The 23,957-nt window shown below is 40.2% G+C and overlaps 1 protein-coding gene across 2 annotated transcripts in view; it reads right to left on the reverse strand.

The window, feature by feature from the left end:
- Positions 1 to 1,856: 1,856 nt before the first annotated feature.
- The window catches only part of GABPA (GA binding protein transcription factor subunit alpha), a 39,701-nt gene continuing 17,600 nt past the window's right edge, over positions 1,857 to 23,957 (reverse strand). For both annotated transcript variants that reach the window (XM_058661733.1, XM_058661732.1), the window contains exons 6-10: positions 19,530 to 19,724; positions 15,995 to 16,048; positions 14,911 to 15,051; positions 14,532 to 14,724; positions 1,857 to 2,870 (exon numbers count right to left, since the gene is read on the reverse strand). In XM_058661733.1, coding sequence (XP_058517716.1) covers positions 2,642 to 2,870; positions 14,532 to 14,724; positions 14,911 to 15,051; positions 15,995 to 16,048; positions 19,530 to 19,724 — 812 coding nt within the window. In that variant the 3' untranslated portion in view covers positions 1,857 to 2,641. The remainder of the gene's footprint in view (positions 2,871 to 14,531; positions 14,725 to 14,910; positions 15,052 to 15,994; positions 16,049 to 19,529; positions 19,725 to 23,957) is intronic.

Genomic DNA, 23,957 nt, shown 5'->3' on the forward strand with positions numbered 1-23,957 from the left:
CTATCAAAACACAACCTTCTAAAGAAATGTACTGGGTATTACCTTTAGTATTGGCAGAAAACAACAATTTTTCCTAATTAAGTAACCTGGACAGAGTAAAACAAACAAACAAACAAACATTATGAGTTGATCCATGTGAAGATCAACCCCACACATACAATCCGCCTGCTTGGCTTGATTTTCGCATACCAACACACATATTCAGACACCAGGATAGCAATATGTTTGAAAACGGACTCAATATTTCACCTGGAAAAACAGTTCTAATATTAAAGCAAAAATTTCATTTTTTTTCTAGGATAAATAGGATGATCACTAATTTTATCTTCCCTTGGATATATTCTAAATTCTATTAAAAATTTTATAAAGAGAAGAGCATTACTTTTATTTTCTTTCACAATCTAAGTTATCTTTTAATGGAAGACTACCTAGCTTTCTGGTAACTGTAACCTCAATAAGGACAATACAAATATCTGGAGACAAACACAAGCTCCTTTAATCCATCAGTCACATTCTGAAGTCACTACGTAAGAAGATAGCATGACAGAGCGAAGAAACAGCTATGGCCATATGTGAAAAGGCTCTGTTCAAATCGTGAGGAACAAAAAACTGATAGGGGAAGAAAATGGCTTTAAAAAACCCAAAAAGACCCAAGGAATGGTTAAAGGAGAAAAGAAACAATAGTTTGATTTTACAAATCTAAAATAAATCTGCTATCCCATGCCTTAGAAATCTAAATACATAGGGAAGTCTGCTATCTTGGCTAAAATGTTGACATATCTTCCCAAAAGCATTTTAAATCTAAAAGTCAATATATCTTAACTTCTGATAATATACCCAGAGTACACTTCATGCTATTTTTAAACTCTACATGACTTGTCAACTTGGGAGCAACAGCTGGCCCCTCCACAGCAGTTTGTTCTCTGAAGCTCGAGCTTCAAGCTATTATTTTATATTATTTTATTGAGATATTCCTGCAACGAAAGTGCCCAATCACACTAACAATCTGTCCTTTTTTTCTATGTACTTATAAAGTTACAAATTTTACTATTCATAGAACTACTGCAAAATCCTGAATTTAAGATAGCAGTATAAGTGACCCCACAGTAGACCAGGTAGTGCAATAGCACAGCACTCACAATCTGGATTGAGGCAGCAGACGGCCCGGGCGGGCCTTGCCTAGTGCGGGCAGCAGCTGCCAATGCCTGGTCCTTCCCTCCTAGTCAGGGAAAAGTACCAGCTCAGTCCTCCAAGCTGCTTCCAGCAATGGACTTCAAGGAAATGATGAGAGGGGACATGCATCAAAGAATATTAGAGAATCAATCTCCTTTTACACAGGATTTCATGTCCTCATTTGTATTATCTGAAAACAAATAAACAACACTAAAAAGAAAAAAACATTTATATTCTTTTGTTTTTAGTGTTAGCTTGTTGTGAGGAATTTCATATATGAGACTGATTTTAAGAGTTTTCAAAATGATTTAATGATTTTCCTTTTGGTAATTTTGTCTTCATATAAATGTGTTTAAATGCCCACATACAGTGGTAAACTGCATATGTACAGAACATTTGTACACACATCTAACACTCAGAAGGAAAACAAGCGGGAAGCTTTGTTTCAAAGAGAATACCTACGGTGGAGATCAAGTGTTCTCGTTACACTTAGCAGTCATTACAAATATCTTGAAAAGCAAAGTACTGATGACTAACTTAAAGTCTTTATCACATCAGAATTGCAGGAATATATATATGCTTTGCACATTAACCTGGTACTAGAGGGTAATTAGACCAAAAAGAAACATACATACACACAGGAAAGCCAAGCTAAACCAAACCAAACCAAATATATTTTCTGACTGAGGTATACCTTTTCAATTTTTAAATCTCTGAAAGGAAAAAGAGATGATTTTAGAACTTCTCTAAGAGCTGGTTTATTAGAATTAAATGCCTCTTTCAAAATAATTTAAGTTCTTGGCCTGACATTATAATCTATATAGAAAATCTGTAATGGCCTAGTTTAGCCATTCCAACCATCGTCTTCAGCACTGCTGTCTGCCAGTCAACTTACCAACCTTTACTTGCAAATATATAAATTACTTTAATAATCTGATACTCAGCTTAGTAATTTACTAATATTATAATTTTATTTGATAGGAACATTTTAGCTCTGCTTGATTAGATGAGACAGGCACACATGCTCTAGCTAAGAAACTCCGTTTTCTGGTTCTATGTAAAGCAACATCTAAAGCAGCAGAGAGTAAAGTTACAGTTTCAAAAATAGTTAAGCCAGACTGTTTCCTGGAGATACTTCATTTATTTTCCATCTTCAGATGCCACTGGCTATTTTTGGTAGGGCTAGACATTAATACTGACCACTTATAGCTTTCCTGACTGTGAACAAACTACCCCACAAGAAATCTGCTTTCACGCTGCAGATAATGTGGTGACCTTTTAACAAACACATATTCTAAAATATATGCTCAAAGTAAAAAGATCCAATTCACAAGAGTATGAAATATTTATATAAAAATCATGCATTGGATTGTACATTCTGGAAATAAAAGAAGATTCAAATTCAGTAATAAAGGTAAGAGCAATCCCTGCTCAGAATATGTAGGAAAGACTCCCACGGGTGTTGGCCTCAATTATCCTTTTCTGTTTGCAGCGAAGCAGTGGCCAGGGCTACTGCTGTGACTGGCTGCGCAATCCCATGAAGCTGCATCTTGGCGAGTTTTTTCTGTTCACATTCTGTGACCAAACGGTTCAATTCTGCTGCACTGTATCCAATAAGAGTCTTCAAGTCACAGACAAACTTGTACACAAATCTCTTGCCTTGAACTTTACAAATCATATCCCCATCATAATAATACCTTTAAAAGAGAAAAATAATTAGGACAAAATAAATACTTTGGATTGCTGCAATACTTCAAACTGTTCCACAGGCAGAAAGCTGGGAGGCAACTGCCTCCACCACAGTGGCAACACACACTTACATTACACAGACTATAAAATGTACCATCCAAGTCGACTTCAAAATACAATTTACTAAAACTTGGATATTCAATGCTCAGTGAAACAAGCCAATCTCAAACAAATATCATATGTTCTCTCTGATATAAGGCAACCTTCATGCAAAACACAAGATTAAAACATACATGTACACACAATCTAGAGGAACAGTACACGAGAAACTATCACATTAAAAAGTGAAGATACACTGCAGTATGCATCTCTACTCCCAAACCAAAGATGGACTCCCAATGAAACTGTTAAATATATCTTGACAACAGGATGCTGGACTTCCTGCTATTTTCCATACCTACATTGTCAAGATACACAAAAGGAGCAGAAATGATGAACTCATGACTTTTCTGAAGGACTACACTACTGTAATAATATAGGGTAAATCAGTGGAGTGAGAGGAACTAAGGAGGACAGGAGGGGAAATCTCTGAGCATATGAGTTGTATCATAAAATAAATTTTAGAAATAAAATTAAACTTGAATGTCTAGCAATCTAAAATCTTATATACTGATTTTCAAAGCACATTTTCAACTATCATGATAAATCACTGTTTTTATTAAATACATTAAAAAACAAAACAACAACAACAACAAACTAAAACTGAAACTCTGGGAGTGGCAGCAGCAGCTATGAACAAGAGTTTTGGAGTTAAAAATCCAGATTCAACATCTTCCATTTTGGGGCCAGCCTTGTGGAGGAGCAGGTAAAGCCACTGTCTGCAGTGCCTTCCCACACCCCACTGTTTCCAGTGATGGCTGCTCCACTTCTGATCCAGCTTGCCACTGACGGTCTTCGAAGAGCAGCAGAGAACGGCCCAACTGCTTGAGCTGCTACGCCCACATGAGAAAACTGGGTGGAGATCTGGACTTTTGTTAGCTCATGGCTTTCACATAAATTGAAAATATTTATACTTTTTAAAAACCAGTTAACTTACTGCCTCTGCAACTATAGAAAAGTAATTTTATTTTCTCCATGTTTTTGTAATTATAAAATGAGGCTAAAAATGCAACCCCACAGATTTCCTGAGGATTAAAGCATGATCTTTAACCTCTTAGAATGTAAAAGGGCTAGCAGAAACAGAAGATAGAGAAAAACAGGAAAAGGATATTACAGAGCATAGCATAATGCTTCTAAACTAACATAAAGCAGATTAGGAGAAAACTACTAAAGATACCCATTTCTCAGATGTGTTCAACAGAGGGAAATTGTTACATTTTTATTTACATTGGAAAACTTTTTTTTTTAACTATGTACTGTCAAAAAAATGTTAGGTATTTTTTTCTGTGATGACGGACAATAAAGCTTCTATTTTAAAACTGCTCTGCCTGCAACAAAATGGTCCCAACTAGAGACCAATAGGCTCAATGAAATAAGCCAATCCCCACAGGACAAATATTATATGCTCTTGATATAAAGCAACCTTCATGAAAACGACAAGATCAACAGATATACAGCTAAACGGGCATGCACACAGTCATCTAGAGGGACAGCGTAAGAGACTGCCAGATGAGGATGTGAAGACAAAGCAGTATGCACCTCTACTTCCAAGCCAAAGATGGACTGCACATGAGACTGTTAAACACATCCTGACAACAGCATGCTGGACTTTATTCTCTATACTACAATATCATGACACACTTAAATAGCAGAATGATGGACTTAGGACTGTTTCTGAAGGACTATACTATTATAATAATACAGGGGGAAATAAGTGGAGGGGAGGGGATTTAGACAGGGAGGAGAAACCCCAGAGCATATGGAACCGTATTATAAAATAAATTCAAAAAAAAAGAAAGGGGGTAAAAGAAACTGTGCTGTCTGGGGCTGAGGCCATGCCTCACAAGGCCTATCCTCCACCTGCAAGTCTGACATCCCACATGGGCACCTGTTCGTATCCCAGCTGTACCGCTTCTGATACATCTTCTTGCTTAGGAGCTGGGAAAGCAGTGGAGGCTGACTGGGATCTGCACCTCTGTGGAAGACCCAGAAGACGCTCCTAGCTTATCATCAGCTCAGCTCCGGACACTGCAGACATTTGGGGAATGAGCTAGTGCAAGAATGATCTTTCTATCTTTCTTGCTCTCTGCAAATCTGCCTTGCTAATAAAAATTAACAAATCTTTTACAAAAATATTAAGTAGCTGTTTAACTATAAAAAATTGTACTGCCCATCAAAGAACTATTGCAGAAGGAAGAACTATTTTATCTGAGATAAGCTGCCACATTTAGCAAGATCTTACTCTAAATGGCACAGCTTAATCAAGAGTCCACTAATGAAAAGTGTAACTTAGATGAAATTTACTGATTTTTCCCTAGCTCTAGTGTAGCAAACATGTAACAGTGACATTCATTCCCTCAGGAGCAGTTACATATAACAAACATACACAAACAGGTGTTTCACTTTCAATTACATTAAAATAAAATTTGGATCTCATCCACAAACTACCAACTGTATGTAATCTAAATTAAAATGATGTAGGCTTTTCAATTTCTTTTCTTCTTTGCTTATTTAACATTTATTTATATTTATCGGAAAGACAAATTAACAGAGAAGGAGAGACAGAGAAAGATCTCCCATCTGCTGGTTCACTACCCAGGTGGTCACAATGGCAGCAGCTGAGCTGATCTGAAGCCAGGAGCCTCTTCTGGGTCTCCCACGTGGGTTCAGGCCCCAAGGCCTTGGGTCATTTGCTGTTTTCCAGTTCACAAGCAAGAAGCTGGATGGGAAATGGATCAAGTGGGACACGAACCAGGGCCCATATGGGATCCCTGACGCTGAAGCGGGAGGACTGGGCCCATTGAGCCACACTGGGCCCAGGCTATTTAATCTCTTGAGAAAATTTCAGGTAAGTAGCTTATAGATATTTTTACCATCCCATTGGATGTCTCTTCATTCTATTGTTTGCTCTGAGATGCAGAGCATTCTGAAAGTAATTCAATCTATTTTACTTTTGTTGCTTTACCAAGAAATCTTCACCAACAGCAATGTCTTGAAGTGTATTCCCTACACTTCTTTTAGTAATTTCAGAATGAGGCTGGAAATCCAAGTTTTTGATTAATCTTTAGATTTTTACATATGGTAAACAGGAGGAATCTAATTTCATTCTTCTACATATACACAATTTCATTCTTCTACAAATACATACAGCTTTATCAGCACAATTTAGTGAACAGTTTCTTTTTTAGCCACCCTAACATACAGGAATGATTGCCAAAAATCAGCTGGCTCTACCCATGTAATAATCGGGCTCGCTAACATTTGACAGATGGGAAAAATACTTCCAAGTCACTAGTATCCATAATACATCAACAACTCAAAAGTACAATAAAAATCCTGTTAAGAAGCTATTAAAGGGCTTCAATACAGTTTTCTGGAGAAGGAATACTTGCCATATGCTCCAGCAATCCCACTGGATGACATGAACACACTGTACCAAAGACATACTTGCAATATGATGTTTACAGTAGCACTGTTGGTAACAGTGAAAATATATAATCAGATATATAATCAGCAAAATGTCCATCACAAGAATGGATTGAGGAAAAATGTATATATAATAAAATACAGGTCCTGCCCGATAGCCTAGTGGTTGAAGTCCTCACCTTGCACATGCCAGGATCCCATATGGGCGCCGGTTAGAATCCTGGCGGCCCCACTTCCCATCCAGCTTCCTGCCTGTGGCCAGGGAAAGCAGTCAAGGATGGCCCAAATCCTTAGGATCCTGCACCCGTGTGAGAGACCTGGAATAGCTCCTGGCTCCTGGCTTTGGACTGGCTAAACTCCAGCCGTTGTGGCCACTTGGAGAATGAACCATTGGAACGAAGATCTTCTTCTCTGTCTCTCCTCCTCGCTTTATATCAGCCTTTCCAACAAAAATTAAAATAAATCGGGCCCGGCAGCGTGGCCTAGCGGCTAAAGTCCTCGGGATCCCATATGGGTGCCGGTTCTAATCCCAGCAGCTCCACTTCCCATCCAGCTCCCTGCTTGTGGCCTGGGAAAGCAGTCGAGGACGGCCCAATGCATTGGGACCCTGCACCCTTGTGGGAGACCCGGAAGAGGTTCCTGGTTCCCGGCTTCGGATCGCCACAGCACCGGCCGTTGCGGCTCACTTGGGGAGTGAATCATCGGATGGAAGATCTTCCTCTCTGTCTCTCCTCCTCTCTGAATATCTGACTTTGTAATAAAATAAATAAATCCTTAAAAAAATAAAATATTACTCAGCTATAAAATATGGCATTCTATCACTTGCATCAGAATGGTTTTAACTAGATGACATTATGTTGAAAGGCATAAGCCACAAATAACAAATCCCATATGTTTTCCTTCACATGTGAGAGCTAACATTTTTTTTCCCAAAAAATTCTGGAAACCAAAACTAAAAAATAGGAAAATGTTCGTGTATCAGTTTTGATACAAATGAAGTAATAAGAAAAAAAAATTCTACATTAATGTGTCAGGCTGTAAAAAAAAACTGATACTTGGGAGAAAAGGAAAACAGGTTCTATAGTAACAGGTAAATGGAGTTGGTTATAATCTTGTATGTTTCTTAGTAAAAAAATAGAAAATGCAAATTTTAACTACTTCTACCTGATATATGGGAGTATCACAGAACTGCATTGAACTGTAATTATTGCATTTTCCTTTCCCTAATATAAAGTAAAAAAGTGTACGACATCCACATTTTCATGGATACGATTTCTGTTCATCCATTATTTGATACAAATTTAAAGCTTTTTAAAAGTTGTGAAATGAACACCACGAAGAGGATACAAAAGTGAACAGCTTGGTAATTTAGCTCAACGGTAAGCACTTACCTGTGAAGTGTCATTCAGGTCGGTGCTGCAGTAGCGGGCCCGACACTAACACTGGGTGATTTTCTGAGTCCTGGCTGCTCCACTTACGATCCAGCTCCCTACTTATGTGCCAAAACAAGTAGTGGATAATGGCCCAAGTGCTTGGGACCCCTGCACCCTTATGGGAAACCCAGAAGAAGCTTCTGGCGCCTGGCTGCAGGCTAACCGAGTTCTACCCATCACAGCATTTGGAGTAAACACCAGGCATCTCTGCCTCTTCCTCTCTAACCCTGCCTTTCATGGATATGAAATTCATAAACACAGAAACAAAACAAACAACCATGTCAGCGACTGAAATCATGTCCAAATATCTCCTAAATTAACTTCTTCACCCACTTAAAGGCCAAACAACCTTCTCTCATATAATACTTCCTTACTTTTATCATTAAAATATGCATTTTTAAAAGCTATAACTTAAATTTTCCTGTTTCTTCAACTCCAAATGAATACACTAACACAGTATGTACAGATACAGTATGCAATCTTTTGGGTGTGGATGCTTTCCCTGAACATTATGTTCACCACAGGCACTGTCTGTAGCAATGATTCATTTGCTTTGATATCTGGATTCATCACAATCAATTTGTTCATTTTCCTATTGAGAGATATTTGTGTCGCTTCTATTTGGGGCATGTAATCAGCAAGTTGGTGCGCACATATGTGTGCCATCCTTTTCTAGACCTATTTGTTTGAAAGGTAGAGTTACAGAGAAAGACAAACGTCTTCAATCTGCTGGTTCATTTCCCCGAAGTGGTCCATGGCCAAGTCTAGGCCAGGCCAAAGCCAGGAGCCTGAAATTCCTTCCAAGTCAGGCCTATACACCTGTTCCATCTGCAGCAGGGAGAGGAATCAGAAGTGGAACAACAGGACTTGAAACGGTGTCAGGAAGCAGCTTAACCTGCAGTGTCACACAATACCAGCCCATGGCCATGTAATTCTAAAGCAACTGTAGTACCTGACAGGCTAACAAGGGCACTCTCAAAGTGCCCACACACTACCATACTCTCACCAACATCTGCTATTTGTAATCTAATTTGTAATTTTTCCCATTCTAGGAGGTGGATAGTATCATTTTACTGCAGTTTTAATTGGAATTTCCATGAGAATTCATACCTTAGAGTTTATATTCTTTTTTTTAAGATTTATTTTATTTTTACTGAAAAGGCGGATATATACAAAGAGGAGAAGAGACAGAGAGGAAGATCTTCCATCCGATAATTCATTCCCCAAGTGCCCACAACAGACGAAGCTGAGCCGATCTGCAGTCAGGGGTCCAGATCCCGGAGCTCTTCCAGGTCTCCCCTGTGGGTACAGGGTCCCAAAGCTCTTCGACTGCTTTCCCAGGACACAAGCATTGAGCTGGATGGGAAGCAGGACTGCCAGGATTAGAACCAGCACCCAAACAGGATAATGTGTGTGCAAGGTGAGGACTTCAGCTGCTAGGCTACCATGCCATGCCCTAGAGTTTATATTCTTTGTCTATTTGAATAATCCCTAACCTAAATTCTCTATTCAAGTCTCTTGTCTAGCTAAAATATTTTTTGATTTCTGCAATTTCTTCAGATACTCTGGACATGAGTGTTCTGTCAGTTATGAACAACACACCTTGGGGGAGTCTCATGCCCAGGTCACAGACGCCAGCTACCACGTGCATGTGGTAAGCTGTCGCCCGGCCTGCCTGGGCTCCGGGACTGCTCCCTTCAGGGTGAGTACACTGAATGAGGGGGGAGGTCTCCGTGACTGGGCAGGGCAGTACCAGATGGGCAGTGCAGTGGACGGAATCAAGGAGGGCGCAACCTTGGGCCTGGGGGTTTAAACTTCCTACAGCCTCTCAGCTGTGGGTGGGTCTCAGGATGGGGGCGTCTCATGCCTGGATCCTAGACGCCAGCCACCACGTGCATGTGGTGAGCTGTCCCTTGCTGGAGAACTCTGGGGTTTTGGTTTTTTGAATCGCTGCTTAGGTAGCTCCATGTTGAACCCACTGTACTTCTGGGTTGTGAACCAATACTTAAAATCCCCAATGACAGTAATTCTTCCTTTGTAGAACTTGTACTCACTTAACAATGCTGAGCACCAAACACCAGTTCATGCAAAACCTAAGGCTTGGGGCTTGTCCATCAGGATATCCTATTACCTGACATGATGGTGAATCAGCAGAAGGGTCACATTAGGCAGGGCCATGACATTAACTAGTACTCGAGAACCATATCCAGAGCTAGATTCTGTGTGGGATGTGTGGGCCAAACCCTGTGGAAATTCTAGCCCCACGGGCTAGCTCAAGAGTTGGGATGGTGATAGACTAAGCTATGTGTGACCAAGGTGCTTGCCATCAATCACAGCTAAAGGAAACTGCAACAGTCTGGACTGGTCAAGGCAGCAGCACCCAAATGTGCATCCTGAATAGGGTGTGGGGTGGACCGGACTGTAACATTCACCAGCTTATACAAGGCCAAATAGAAGGCCAGACTTCACCGGAACATGGCCTAAAACCCAAGGGCATGTATGAGAGCTGGGTCTGGGAGTGGATCAAGTGGAGGAACTTGGGAAACTCCCCTGGCGAGTCATAACTCCCGCTGGTGAACATGTGGTCCAGACCTGGGGGTCGGACAAGCTGGGCAAAGTAGCTCCAACAGCTGGCTAATGTATGAACTGGTAATGGAACGGGGTGTACCGGGCAGGACTGAGCAAACCTTAACCTACAAGCAAACTAGAAACCAGGATGGAGCACAGGTCATGCCGAGCTAGGCTCTTGCACCTACTGGTCTGCGTGAGCCAGGGATGCTAAGCCACAGGGTATAAGGCAGAGGTTGAGACAGGTGATGAGCTGAGCCAAGCTGAGTCAGAGCAACCACTGGCATGCGCGTGATCTATGGCTGGGAACAGGCCTGGTTGGGGAGCTAAAGAGACACCCTAACTAGGTTGAGGTTCCCACCAAGGGGCGTGTGTGCTGGAATGGGGGCTGCATCCTGATCAGGATACAGATGCAGTCTCCCTTGGCACAAGTGTGGACTGGGCCAGACTCCAACACCCTCTGGTGTTCTGGAGAACCAGGGTAGGTGTGGGATGGACTAGGCTAGGTCTCAGCCCCTACTGAGCCACATGTGAGCCGTATGTGAGTATGGACAAGCCATGGCTGGGCTGAAACATCCAACAGCAACAACGAGTTTGGGTTGAAGACCAGGCAGGAAAAGCCATTATTACTGCTAGGATAGGAGGTGAACTGAGTAGGGCTGGCTCATGAACCCACTGGTATGCACAAAATCTGGCAATGGGAGAGGTTTTGATGGAGGAGCGTGGGCAACTCCTCTGGCAGGACACAGTCCCTGCAGATAAGCACAAGAAGCATGATAGGAAACAGCCCAGATCAGGCCATGGAAAGTTTCCCACTGGCATACATTTGGTAGGGTGTGGGGGCAGACCAGGCTGAATCAGTACATGTCATCCACTGGCAAATCCAAACACCAGAACAGAGTGTGGGTTGAGCCAGGTTTGGTCGCAACAAAAACCAGTGCACAATATGGAATGCCAGGGTGAGGTTGCCTGTACCTGATGTGACTGCAGTGCCCAACCAGCACACATGAGAACCAGGAAGTGAAGAGGCAGAGCCAGCAGGGGGAATATGGGGGGTTCCCCTGCTGGACAGCTACTCCCACTGGAGAGTGAGAGCTGGGATGGGGGCAGACAAGACCAGGCAGTGCTACAACACCTGTGTACCTCATGTGGACCAGATCAGGGAAGTCAGGCTGGGCGGTTTATTCCTCCTGGTGCAAACAAAATTAGAGTGGGTGAGGGTTGTTTGGGCATAGGCAGAGCATCAACTGGCAGAAGCTGGCACTGGGGGCTAATTCTGTCGAATAAAACCACAGAACCACCTGGACACTGCATAATCTGGGAGTGAGAGAGACCTGGGTGGGAAATAGTGGGTTCCTCCCTCTTGGGTTACCATTACCACTGGAGGGCACGAAAACCAGGACAGGGGCTGGGGTGGCTAGACAGAGAGGCACTCAACAACATCCGTGAGGGCTGCATAGTTGAGCTGGTTGGATGGAACTAAGCTTCAATAGTCATTAACATGTATGAGAGCTGAATGTAATGTGGGATAGACTGGACTAGTCTGCTACACATACTGGCAAACCAGGGCAGGGGGCAGGCCTGGTGGGGGTTATTGTGGGTTGCTCCGACAAGGCTGTACTTCCCACTGGTCTATGACAGGGCCGAGTATGTGCTGGGCAGAAATCAGGCTGGACTGCAACACCCACTGGTTCCAGTGGAAGACAGGGCTGAAAACAGAACCAACCCAGCAATTGAAACCACCAGTTGATCGGGGCGATGGACTGTGCTGGACCCTGTGCCTGCTAGTACATACAAGAATCTGCTCTGGGAACACCTCAGACAAAGTTTCTTTGGGGATCTCCCCAATCAAAATGGTGGACTCAGAATGCTAGCCAAGAAAAGACAGAAGACAGAACAAGTCAATCAACCACCTCAGCTATATGTTGGCAGCGAAATACTGGGCAAACAGAGACTCTATGATGGACTATGTCAATCAGTGGATTCTTCAGCGACCTCATTGTGCTTGGAGTGGTGAGATTGGTAGCAATTCATAACTGATGAACAGCACCAGAAGGACTTATTACAATGTACTGAGAAAGGAAGACACTTTAGGACAAAGCCTGTTACTCCTTTCTGTTCAGAAAAGAATTCTGAGCTCATCCTTGAGGCATATTTGCTCTTAGGAACTGGCTAAGCTCCAGCCGTTGCGGCCGCTTGGGCAGTGAACCATCAGATGGAACATCTTCCTCTGTCTCTCCTCCTCTGTGTATCTGCCTTTCCAACAAAAATAAATAAATCTTTTTAAAAAATGAATTAGGGCCCTATGCAGTAGCTCAGTGGCCAAAGTCTTCACCTTGAATGCGCTGGGAGCTGGTTGGGAAGCGGGGCCGCTGGGATTAGAACCAGCCCTATGCAGTAGCTCAGTGGCCAAAGACTTTGCCTTGAATGCGCTGGACGCTGGTTCTAATCCCAGTGGCCCCGCTTCCCAACCAGCTCCCTGCCTGTGGACTCAGAAAGCTTTTGAGGACGGTCCAAAGCCTTGGGACCCTGCACCTGTGTGGGAGACCCAGCAGAGGTTCCTGGCTTCGGATAGGCTCAGCTCTGGCCAATGTGGCCACTTGAGGAATAAATTATCAGACAGAAGATCTTCCTCTCTTTCCCTTCTCTATGTATACCTGCCCTTCTAATAAATAAATAAATAAGTTTTGGTAATTGTTGCATTAATCAAATCTGGTGAGATTATACAGGTTATTTATTATTTTAAAATTTTATCTGAAAAGTAGAGTGAGACACAGATTTCCATCCTCCTTAAGCCCCAAAGATAGGGCAATCTGGGCTTCCCATGTGGGAGGCCCAAGTCTGAGTCCTCACTTGCTCCCTCCACAGTATGCATTAGCCGGACTCAGAAGCATAACCAGGACTCACACCTAAACACTCTGACAGTTTATGGGCATTCCAACAGGGTTTTAAGCAGACATCTGCCCCCACATGTTAATTATTAATTCAAACAATGTACCTCTAAGTTTTAGGCCTGTAAGTTTGATTGTATATATATGCAATTTTCCTCCACTGACGAAACAGTAGTTTTAATTTTAATTACACAGAAAGGATATTTCCAGTTGCCAAAATGATTCTGAGAAACAGTAAGTGACAAGCATACTGAAAACTAAGCAATTTCGTTACTTATGAATTCTAAAAGACACAAAGAATCATTTGTGAAGAAATAAGAAAGCTACATGGTGGCATTTACATGACCATGATACTGTAATAATGAACACACAACCTAACCTTCACACAATTAAATTGGGATGAGATGAAAAGTGTGTGTGTGTGTGTGTGTGTGTGTGTGTGAAATAGAGACAGAATTAGTAGTTACAGGGTGGGGTGGGGAAGGAGCCTGATGAAAGCCAAATCACACCCCAGTGTGAAGTTCACAGACCACAGTCAAGTGAAACATGAAACAGCAAAAGGCACATGACCTGTAGAGGCAAACAGCACAACCATTTCACTGTAGCTACATCCCAAAATTCACCTGCATAATCCAATGCTATCCTACACATCATCCTTCTTAAATACAGTAAGTTTACATCATGAGTTTTCATCATTATAGTAAGTATAATTTTTCAGACAAAACTGTCAAACACTTTTTATACTATTCCTACAGACTTGAAACTCTTATTTAATTCCAATTTTATGATATTCAGATTTAGGCAGATAGGAGGATGAAAAAGCCACTTATAAATATAGTATTCACATATTTGCTAAAACTGACATTCAATTCATGCATGCAAATGATAGCATCTTCTGCTATGTAAACAACATAAATACCAAAGATTGACATTTTTGTTTTTGAAGAGTATTACAAGCTTTTAAATCAGATAAAACAAATTATCTTACAATAGTCTTTTTGAAAAGCTGTGTACACCAAAGTAGTTAGGCATTTTTAAAAAAACTTATCTTTAGTATAACATGTATGCAAATTTTACTGTTTTTAATTTATAAAGAAAATGAAATGAACTTGTACTTAAAAATTTTATGGAACGTTTACACCTAGAATAAAACACTATTTTAGTTATGGGAAAAAATGCAATAAATACCTACCTTAATGCACGACTGAGTTTCTCATAGTTCATTGTAGGCTTATTTTTACGCTGTCCCCATTTCTGAGCAACCAGCTCAGGTTGATTTAGTTTAAATTCACCTTCATCACCAACCCATGAAATACAGTCTCGGGCATCTTTGTCAGTAAGGAGTTCTAGCAAAAACTGCCACAGCTGGATCTGTCCATTGTTTCCTGATTTGACAGCATGACAAGAATATTACCAATTAACAAGGAGCAAAAGCAAAACAGTTTTCTTATGTTTAAACAAGTACTTTCTAAATTCTGTCACAAAAGACTGAATACACATTTCCAAAGAGTGAAATGAAACAAAATGTACCTCATGTGACAGATTCTATAAGAACTAGTTAACGTAAATACCTGTTCTGTTCCCAGGTGAGCTCCTGTCTTCTCCTGAAATCCGTGGAGCCCTCTGGACTTTGGCTGCTTTGGCACTGCTGTTCAGGACTTTAATGGCAGTGGGTGTGGCTGACTGCACTGAAGCGGGAATAATTTGCACAGCTGTAAGAAACACAGGGAGAAAACTTTTTTCTTATAATGGAAGCACTAGAAACAATCACTAAAAGACATTATATGCAACTGGTGTAACAAATGCCCTTTTATTACCTTATTAAAAAAAAACCTGACTAAAAGCCTCATTCTACAATTTTGATGAAATCACAAAAAGTTTAGAGTACAGTATAACATTTATCTTTACAGTCTGTGAATCTGAAACATAAAAAGTTGGTTTCATTGTACGAAACCAAAACTTACTAGTACCTACACCTTAGACAAAGAGTTAAATATGAAAACACATTTTTGAAAAACTTGTTCATAGAAAAGACTTACTAATTTATTGATTTAAAATGTTGGAGAAATACAGACAACTGAGAACTCACATTTTACTATGGTTGACAGCATAATCTATCACCACTCTGAGAAAAACTGGTAATAACTTAGCTACACTTGCTAACAAAGGAGAAATCTTGGGATACTAAAATCAAAACACACGTTCTTACAAACACTTGCTCAATGATTCTCACAGCATTTTAGAAAAACTATTCAACAGTGAAACTTATCTACAAATATCAAAATAATTTAAATCTTTTAAGTGTTTTGAAAAAGAGAAATTTATAAGAGGAAATGCAGGGTATACAACCAGTTTAGCCAAAATGCTTAAATACAGACAACAGTATAAAACAATACTATAAAGTACCTATGGCTACATAATTGGTAAAAACAGAAACATTCAATTCAGGATACTCTACTCTCGTCAGAGACAGAAAAACAGGATCTATGACTGATAAATTCTACATCTCATTTTTTGCATGTGTTACTTTATTTCTATTTATACCTAAAACCCTTTACAAACATTTTCACATTTCCATGTTACTACTTTGTATTACATACAGAAAACACCTTACTGCTAAGTGGGGAGGCAGTACAGGCACTCAGCAATACTCACGTTGATCGATGGTGACTATCTCATTCATCTGTTGCTCTTGGCTTGCCAACACATCTAAACAACATATTAAACATTCTTTAATCATTTAAAACTATAAATAAAAACCCCAATCCAGTAAAACTCAACTTAAAACACATGATCCTTTTAGGTGGGAAGCTTTTTCCGCCAATGGCCATTTGGACACTTTCAACAGCCACACAAAACTATCAACAGAAAAATCAGCCTACTACAGATTTATTGAACGTTAAGTACCACCTGCAATTGCCTTGGCAAGGTCAGACCAAATGATTCCATGGCTCACAGATAGATGTTTTCCAACCCTGTTTTAAAGGGAACTCCACAACTAAAACCAAAGCCAGCAAAGGGAACCAGTGAAAAAGTGAAATACTGATATCTGAAAAGTGACTGGTGCAGGAAACCAAAACAAATCTCCAGAATCAGAACATCACCAAACTGAACTCTTTACATACATCTGGCAGCAAAAAGGCTCCCTTAGAGCTGTGCTGTAACATCCACGCTGTATAAAAGTTAACTTTACAATGCTAACTTCTTCACAAAATTACAATGATCCTAAATACGACAATTAATCCAATGCAACTCCAAAAACTAAGCGTGATATGTGATGAAAGTTCCTAATGTAACCCTCTATAGAACAAGTTCTTCTCCTGTTACTGTTTCTAGCTTAAAGTGGTCTCAATCCTGTCAGACCAGAGCTTTTGTTTTGGGTCCTGAGTTCAACAACTTCCACAACTACGTTGACTAGATAGATTTCAGTTCACATCTAAGCTCTTGGTAATGTTGACCCTGGTAAAATTTTCAACCTCCTTATACATTTAAGTTCCCCATGTTTCAATAAGAAACCTGTTATGACCTCAAGAGACTGTTATGAAAATTAAAATTGTTTTAAACCATTATTGTGGAATGCAGATCTTCAGTTTTGAGTATTTCCTAGAACTGCTGTGTCTTGGAAAAACAAAAATTATCCATACCTTTGTGATAGCCTTTCCTTAGAATTTTAAAAACTTCAAGGGACAAAATGTTACTGAAATTAAAATATTTTAATGTGACGAAAAGAATGGGGGTATCTTAGTCCCGAAAGGGACAAAAGACAAAGTAACCAGCACAATGAATAGGTCTATTAGCAATTTGTACACTCAGTTTCCAAGTCCTGATCCTCAGCCTGCATTTTGGTCTTATTCCTGGGAACCCTAAAGAACAAGGATTGAATTCAGTCAAAGGGGTTTTGGAAGCCTGGTGTAAGACTGTAGGAACTGATTTCCACACTCTGCCAAGCCATGCACAAAGCGTGTCCTAAGAGACAAAACCCTGAGGTTATGCAGTCATTCCTTGAAGAACGCAATACTCCACAAAAAACAATTCATTCCCTACAGAAAACCCTCAGCAAATCACAGCCTCTGTCCATAATGACAGAAGATACACAGAAGCAGTACATCATGTAATATCATGGGATGCTTTCTCATTATCCACCCCACATACAGAAATTCGAGTTCCAACATAGGCCAATGCAAGCAAGTGGTGGCTCAGGCGAGTGACTTGACAAACAGCTGAAGGAGCTCAGTCTCTTCAGCACTTCTCCCTGAGCAATCAGTGGAGAGAGATGACATGATGGGTTAACAGATAGCAAGCTGGTCCCAGAAAACAGTAACTTTCAGAGATAAGCTACAGACTCTCTTCTACCACAGCACCTGACTGCACTCAGAAGATGCAAGAAATGATACTGTTCACTTCTCAGACGCTACCACAAACACTCAGACATCATCCCGCCTAGTTCTCAATTTCTAAACTGACCATTAGACTCCCAAACCAAACAGGATTTCCCTGAGAGGATACAAAGAACCATGGTTGGACAGGCAAAGATTTTCACAACATTAATCTAGGCCATTGGAGCCTTTGCTGTTTTTGAAAGCAAGCCAACAATTTCAGCAGAGCTTCTCAGAGCAAGCTCCATTCCACTGCAGACAGGATAGACAAAGACTTTAGGAAAAGTCTAAGTTTGAGAAGCCTAGGAGAACTTAAGAGAAACTCCCACAACAGGCACTGACTTAGGAGATACTGGGAAACCATTGTCTAAACACTGCCCCTGTGTTCCTCAGAGTAACTGAGAAAAAGTTTCAGTAACAGTGACTCACAAGGTAAAACCTTAACGTCACTGGAAGTTGAACATACCTTTAATTGAAACAGTGAATTTATCTAACAAGAAATGAAACTAGAAATAAGCCTAATAAATGTAATGAATGTAAGTAAGCCTTTTAGTGTCATGGTTACTTTAAAAAAAAACAAACCCATATCGGAGTACAGCCAAAGCTTGTTTCTTACTCAAGAGCAGAGAAACCACCTGAGATGAAATGCCAGTTACTGCGGAAAAGCCCTTTCCCAGAATACTTCTTTCACTGGGCACATAAAAAAAAGTAGCTGATTACATTTTCATCCCTAATGGCTAAAAAAGGCACTGTTAATGTCCTCTCTATTTATGCAATGTGAAAAAATGTGGAATTGCTTAGCATTTCGGATATACAAAGCTATGTTAGGGAAGAGTTGCTGCTAAGTTCTCTTAACCGTTGTCTGCACGGTCACTAAAATGTAACCCAGATTAAAATTCATTTAACATCCTATATACTTATTTGAGCTTTTTGTTGGGCAGCCAAGCAGTTTCTAATTCTATACAGTTACTTCATAATAATGTCTGTGGCTACATTCTGTGTTCTAAGTTGAAACACTATACGATTCACAACAATGAGCTGTACACTTTCTTAAAGACCCTGTTCAATTAAGATAAAGATATTTTGAAAAACCTAATTCTGCAAATGGGAAGGAGAACACCAGTGAACAACTGATTCCAAATTTCTAGAAACTGAGAACTGGCTGGATTATAAAGATCTAAGTGCGAGGAATCGGATTTTACAACTGGAAATTCTAATGCTAACCTGGTTAAATCCTGGCTCTGTACACTGGGGCTCTGTGACCCTGCAGGACTCTGAACACATCACTTTCCTATCTATAACATACAGAAAATAATTCATGGTTTTATTACAGGGATGACATGATACATTGTGGGGAAGGTATCACCATGCAGTAAGTTAATCGCTGCTCACAAGGACACCATCCCACAATGGAGTGCCAATTTGGGTCCTGGGAGTTCTACTTTTGTAGTTTCCTGTTAATGCTCCTGGGAAAGCAGCAGAAAGATGTCCTCAGTAATTTGGTCCCGATACTCTCGTGAGAGCAGCCTGGAGTAGCTCATTCCTGGTCCAGCCTTGCCTGCTGCAGGCATTTGGGGAGTGCACCATAAGATGTGAGCTATTCTTCCCTGTCTACTTTTCTGTCCACCTATTTTTACACGAATAAATATCTCTCAAAAAATAAACAAAACATACAAAAAAGCCCACAAAAAACAAAGAGTTCTCAGTATTTCCTTACAGTTAAAAACCACCGAATTATCTGCTTGTTATTGCTACCAACAAAGCATTAACCAGTTAAAGTTATGATACAAATGGATAGTACTCCACTCTTATACATTTTCGAAGAAGCTCCAGATGACTCCAAAGAATCTCTCCCCGAGGGACTCGTTGAAAAAAATCTTCTTGGCTGAGACTACATAATTCTCTTCCGGAAATGTTGAGTGTGGTGAGATCTATGTCAGTCATGCTGAATTCCTTCATGACCCAAACCACCCAATGTAGGACTTGGTCTGTGGACCACTGTATAGGATCTAGAAAAAAAAAAAATAGTTTCTTTAGCCTAGTTTCATCTTAGATATTACATGAATGTACAGTTTTCCTGTCAATATGCACACACAATCCAAGCAGATGCTTTTTTCTACAACTGAAATAAAAACAATCTATTAAGTTAAAACCATTTTTATTCTCTATTTTCTCTTCAGCTCTTTTTAATTTATTGATCTAAACGTCTGTTGTTGTCAAGGAGGCTGAAATTTTACCAACAAAAACAATATGCAGATTTGTTCTCCTAAGGCAGCAAATGCAAAACATAAAATACTGTGATTCTTCTGCACATACTGGAGTAAATTATTCAAGTTTGAAATATTATTCTGCAGTAGCATCTGATTCACCCCAATGAAAAAATTGTTAAGGGTGTTTTAGGAAGCTACCTTAAACAGTCTTTTCTCCCTTTCTGTTTTGTCTGAAACATATTAGAGCACTCTATCTGTGGAAGAATACAAGGTACTGATGAGTGAATTTTGGCACTGGTATTCTGTTTTCAGAAGATGATATATTCAAATAGCATTAGTGACATGCTCAATGAATGATATTAACTAATTGAAGAAAAAAGAAAACAAACACGAAAGTACAGTAAGAATAAATCAAAGAATACAGAACGACAGCCAGAGACTTTGTTTACTAAATTTTTCCTCAAAAAAAGTTAAGGGAGTAGGCGTCTAGGAAGACTGTAGCTAAGACTGTTTCTAGCTTTGGTAATTTCTCTAAATGCCAACATAAAAATAGAAAAAGCAACTAAAAAAAACCAAAAACCCACTGACATTAACAATAAAATCAGGTGACAAGACATGCTGTGTATCCAAAAATAAAAATGAGAGAAGAAGAAAAAGCAGTAACAGTCACAAGAACTTGACAATCTCAGCATCCGTACAGGAATAAGCAAAGGGACCACGCAGCTCTTCAGAGCACAGGAACACCTCCACACAGCCAAGAAGTAGTCACTGGAAAAGCAACATCAAAACAGCAGGTTTTCCCAGTCTGTGTGATGGCACAACTGGGTAATCCTCCAGTCCAACAGGAGCAGCAGTTCCTGCCCTGGCTGCTCTACTTCCATCCAGCTCCCTCTTTATGGTCTAGGAAAAGCAGAAGAGAATGGCTCAAAAGCTTTGGGACTCTGCACCCATATGGGAGTCCCAGAGGAGGCTCCTGGCTTAGGATTGACTCAACTCTGGCTGTTGAAGCCATCTGAAGACTAAAACAGAGGATGGAAGATCTTTACCCTGTCTCTCTTTGTAAACACACACACACGAGAAAGAGAGACACGAGACACAGAGAGAGAGAGAGATCTTCCATCTGCTGACTCGCTCCCCAGATGGCCACAGACACCAGTGTTGAGCCAACATAAAGCCTGCAGGTCTCCCAGAACAGCAACAGAAACAGAAGTAAATTGCACATGAATGCTGAGGAAACCAAAGGGAAGGTTGAGGTTAAAGCAGAGTCAACAAACAGGAAAAACAGAATATGGAGTTAAGTCAGTAATGCTAATCCTGAACGTACATCCTGTGAAAATTCCAGGAAGGCTCACTTTACACCAAATAATCAAGTCTTAAAGATCAACAGAGACTTGGGAAAACACAGCCTGATTTGCTTCCTATGTATCATAAATTAATGTTTTAAAATTCAATAGCTACACTGTATCTATCTTTCCTGTATCTATCGTACCCTAATAAAATGAAGGGTGCAAGCATTTCAAAAAGATGTAAAATTCTAGGAAAAAGAATATAAGGTGAGACTCACAGACAGGAAATTTTAGCTTCTGAAGTCAACAAGCACTGTGAAACCAATTTAACAGAGAATGGGAAATGATGACCTCAAGTCTACCAAGGAGAATATAATGGGAAAGTCTGCCTGCAGAACCTGTTTTAACAGCTCAGGTTCTGATAATTTCAGGTAGGAGAAGAGACATAAAGTTAAAAAACAGGTCATGCATTAATGTAGAAGGTGCTATCAGAACCGCCACGGGCTCTGCTACATTCTTAGGGGACAGGCAATTGAGAGCATCCCATGTGGATGCCAGAACATTTCATATGGGAGACTGAAGTGGATACTGGCAATTGTCAGTGACAATGTCTACATCTCTTCCCTGCCTCACTTCTTTTTCTACACCTATCAATCAAATCGTCACGCCAGCCTTTCACTGACCAATTTTCTACAGAAGCTGAAGACAGTTTGTGACATATGAAAATCTTCTCATGAAAAGGTCAAGCCCCACCTAACAAGTGTATAGTCAACAAATCCTTTGGAACTCACTAGCTTTAAAGTGTTTAGGTAAATGCTTTACTCAAATTTATTTACGTATTTGAAAGGCAAAGAAACCCAGAGAAGAAGATCTATGCGCTGGTCTGCTCCCCAAATGCCTACAACAGCCAGGGCTGGGAACAGGCCAAACTCAAGAACCCTATGCAAGGCTCCCTATGGTGTGCATTAGCAGGAAGCTTGATTGAAATGGGAGGGGGACTCAAATTTAGGCACTTTGATAAGAAATTAGGGCCCTAAGTCATGGCTCAACCATGGCCATAATACCCACCCAAATATTCATTCTCAAATGTGAACAGTTAGATGATAATTAGATATTTGAGAGAGAATAAAGGCAAAGCAGTAAATGAAAAACAGAAAAACAGAGTCTGAAGAAACAAATATGTAATAACAGACTTTAAGTTAAAAAAGTAACATAATCAATATACTCAGAGAGGGAAGAGAAAACAGGATATCTAAACTATAGGATTGGGATGCCCTAGATGGGTCCAGTGCAATGGCTTGACTGGTTAATCCTCCCTCTTCAAGCGTCTAATCCCCTAAGGGCGCAGGTTCAGGCCCTGGTTGCTCCACTTTCCATGCAATTTCCCTGCTTATCGCCTGGGAACCATACATTCACATGGCAGACTCTGAAGAAGTTTTTGGCTCCTGACTTTAGATCAGCTCAGCTCTGACTATGTGGCCACTGGGTAGGTGAACCAGTGGATGGAAGATCTGTCTCTCCTTCTTGCTACAAATCTGCCTTTCCAAACAAAACAGTGCTCTCTGGAAAGAAAGAAACAATCAAAAAAAGGAAAACCTGTAAATTATAATAAACAAACAGGAAAATTTGGCAGGGTAGTACAGACAGCAAATGATGAAAAGAAGAAAGATGAAAGATGAAAAGAGTTTCAAACTAAGAGTTTCAACACAAGTCTCAGAAAAAAAAAAAAAACATAGAACTTCTGAAGATACTTATCACATCCTCTGTGAGCCCCAGCTTGAATCCTGGCTGCTCTACTTCCAACCCAGCTCCCTGCCAATGTGCCTGAGACAGGAGAAGAAGACGGCCCAAGCACTTGTGACTCTGCTGACAATATGAGAGACCCAACTGCCGTTCCAGGCTCCTGGTTTCAGCCTGACCCAACACCAGCCAATGTGGCCATTTGGTAGTGAAAGAGCAGATAAAAGATTTTTCTTTCATTCTGCCTTTCAAATAATAAACAAATAGATTAATGTTAGAGGCTACTATGTAATTTTTATTGTTCTATAAAGTAGATGAAATTCATTTTAACAGTAAATTTAACTTCATATATCCAAATGTTATTTCAGTATGCAATCAATATTAAAAAAAAAGAAGAGCTGGCACCATGGGGTAGATTAATCCTCTGCCACTGGTGGCAATGTTCCATTCTGCTATCAAAATTTTGAGGAAAAATGATTTTCCATTTAATATTCTATATCCAAACTATCAAAGAGAGCAGAAGAAACTTTCAGAAGTATAAAGCTCAAAAAGAAGAAACAATCTATTTTTTGTTTCCTTTCTAGAGAACCTATGGACAAATAAGAGAATAAAAGTAGAAAAAAACCATGAAATACACAAAAATGGGGACCCAATACTACAGAGGATAGATGTTAGCAGATCCAGAAGACACAAACTAGATTTACGTGAAAATCTGTGAAAAACCAACAACAAACACATGTATGGAAATGGAAGAGAGTCAGTCTTCATAGTTACAGAAACCTAGATGGGTTTTTTTTACCTATATGGGTTTTTTAAAAAGTCAGCTTTGAACTGTAGGAAATTCAAAAGGTACATAAATGTAACCACAGGGATACATTTAATGAGTGCATACCTAATCATAGACACATCATGAATAATGGTTTAAAGTCATATAATATTATGAAATAATGAAAACAAGGTCTTATTTGACTCTGTTGGGGACAGAAGAGTTAATTCTCACCCACAT

This window comes from Ochotona princeps, chromosome 3 (assembly GCF_030435755.1).
Source record: "Ochotona princeps isolate mOchPri1 chromosome 3, mOchPri1.hap1, whole genome shotgun sequence".
Taxonomy (NCBI): Eukaryota; Metazoa; Chordata; class Mammalia; order Lagomorpha; family Ochotonidae; genus Ochotona; species Ochotona princeps.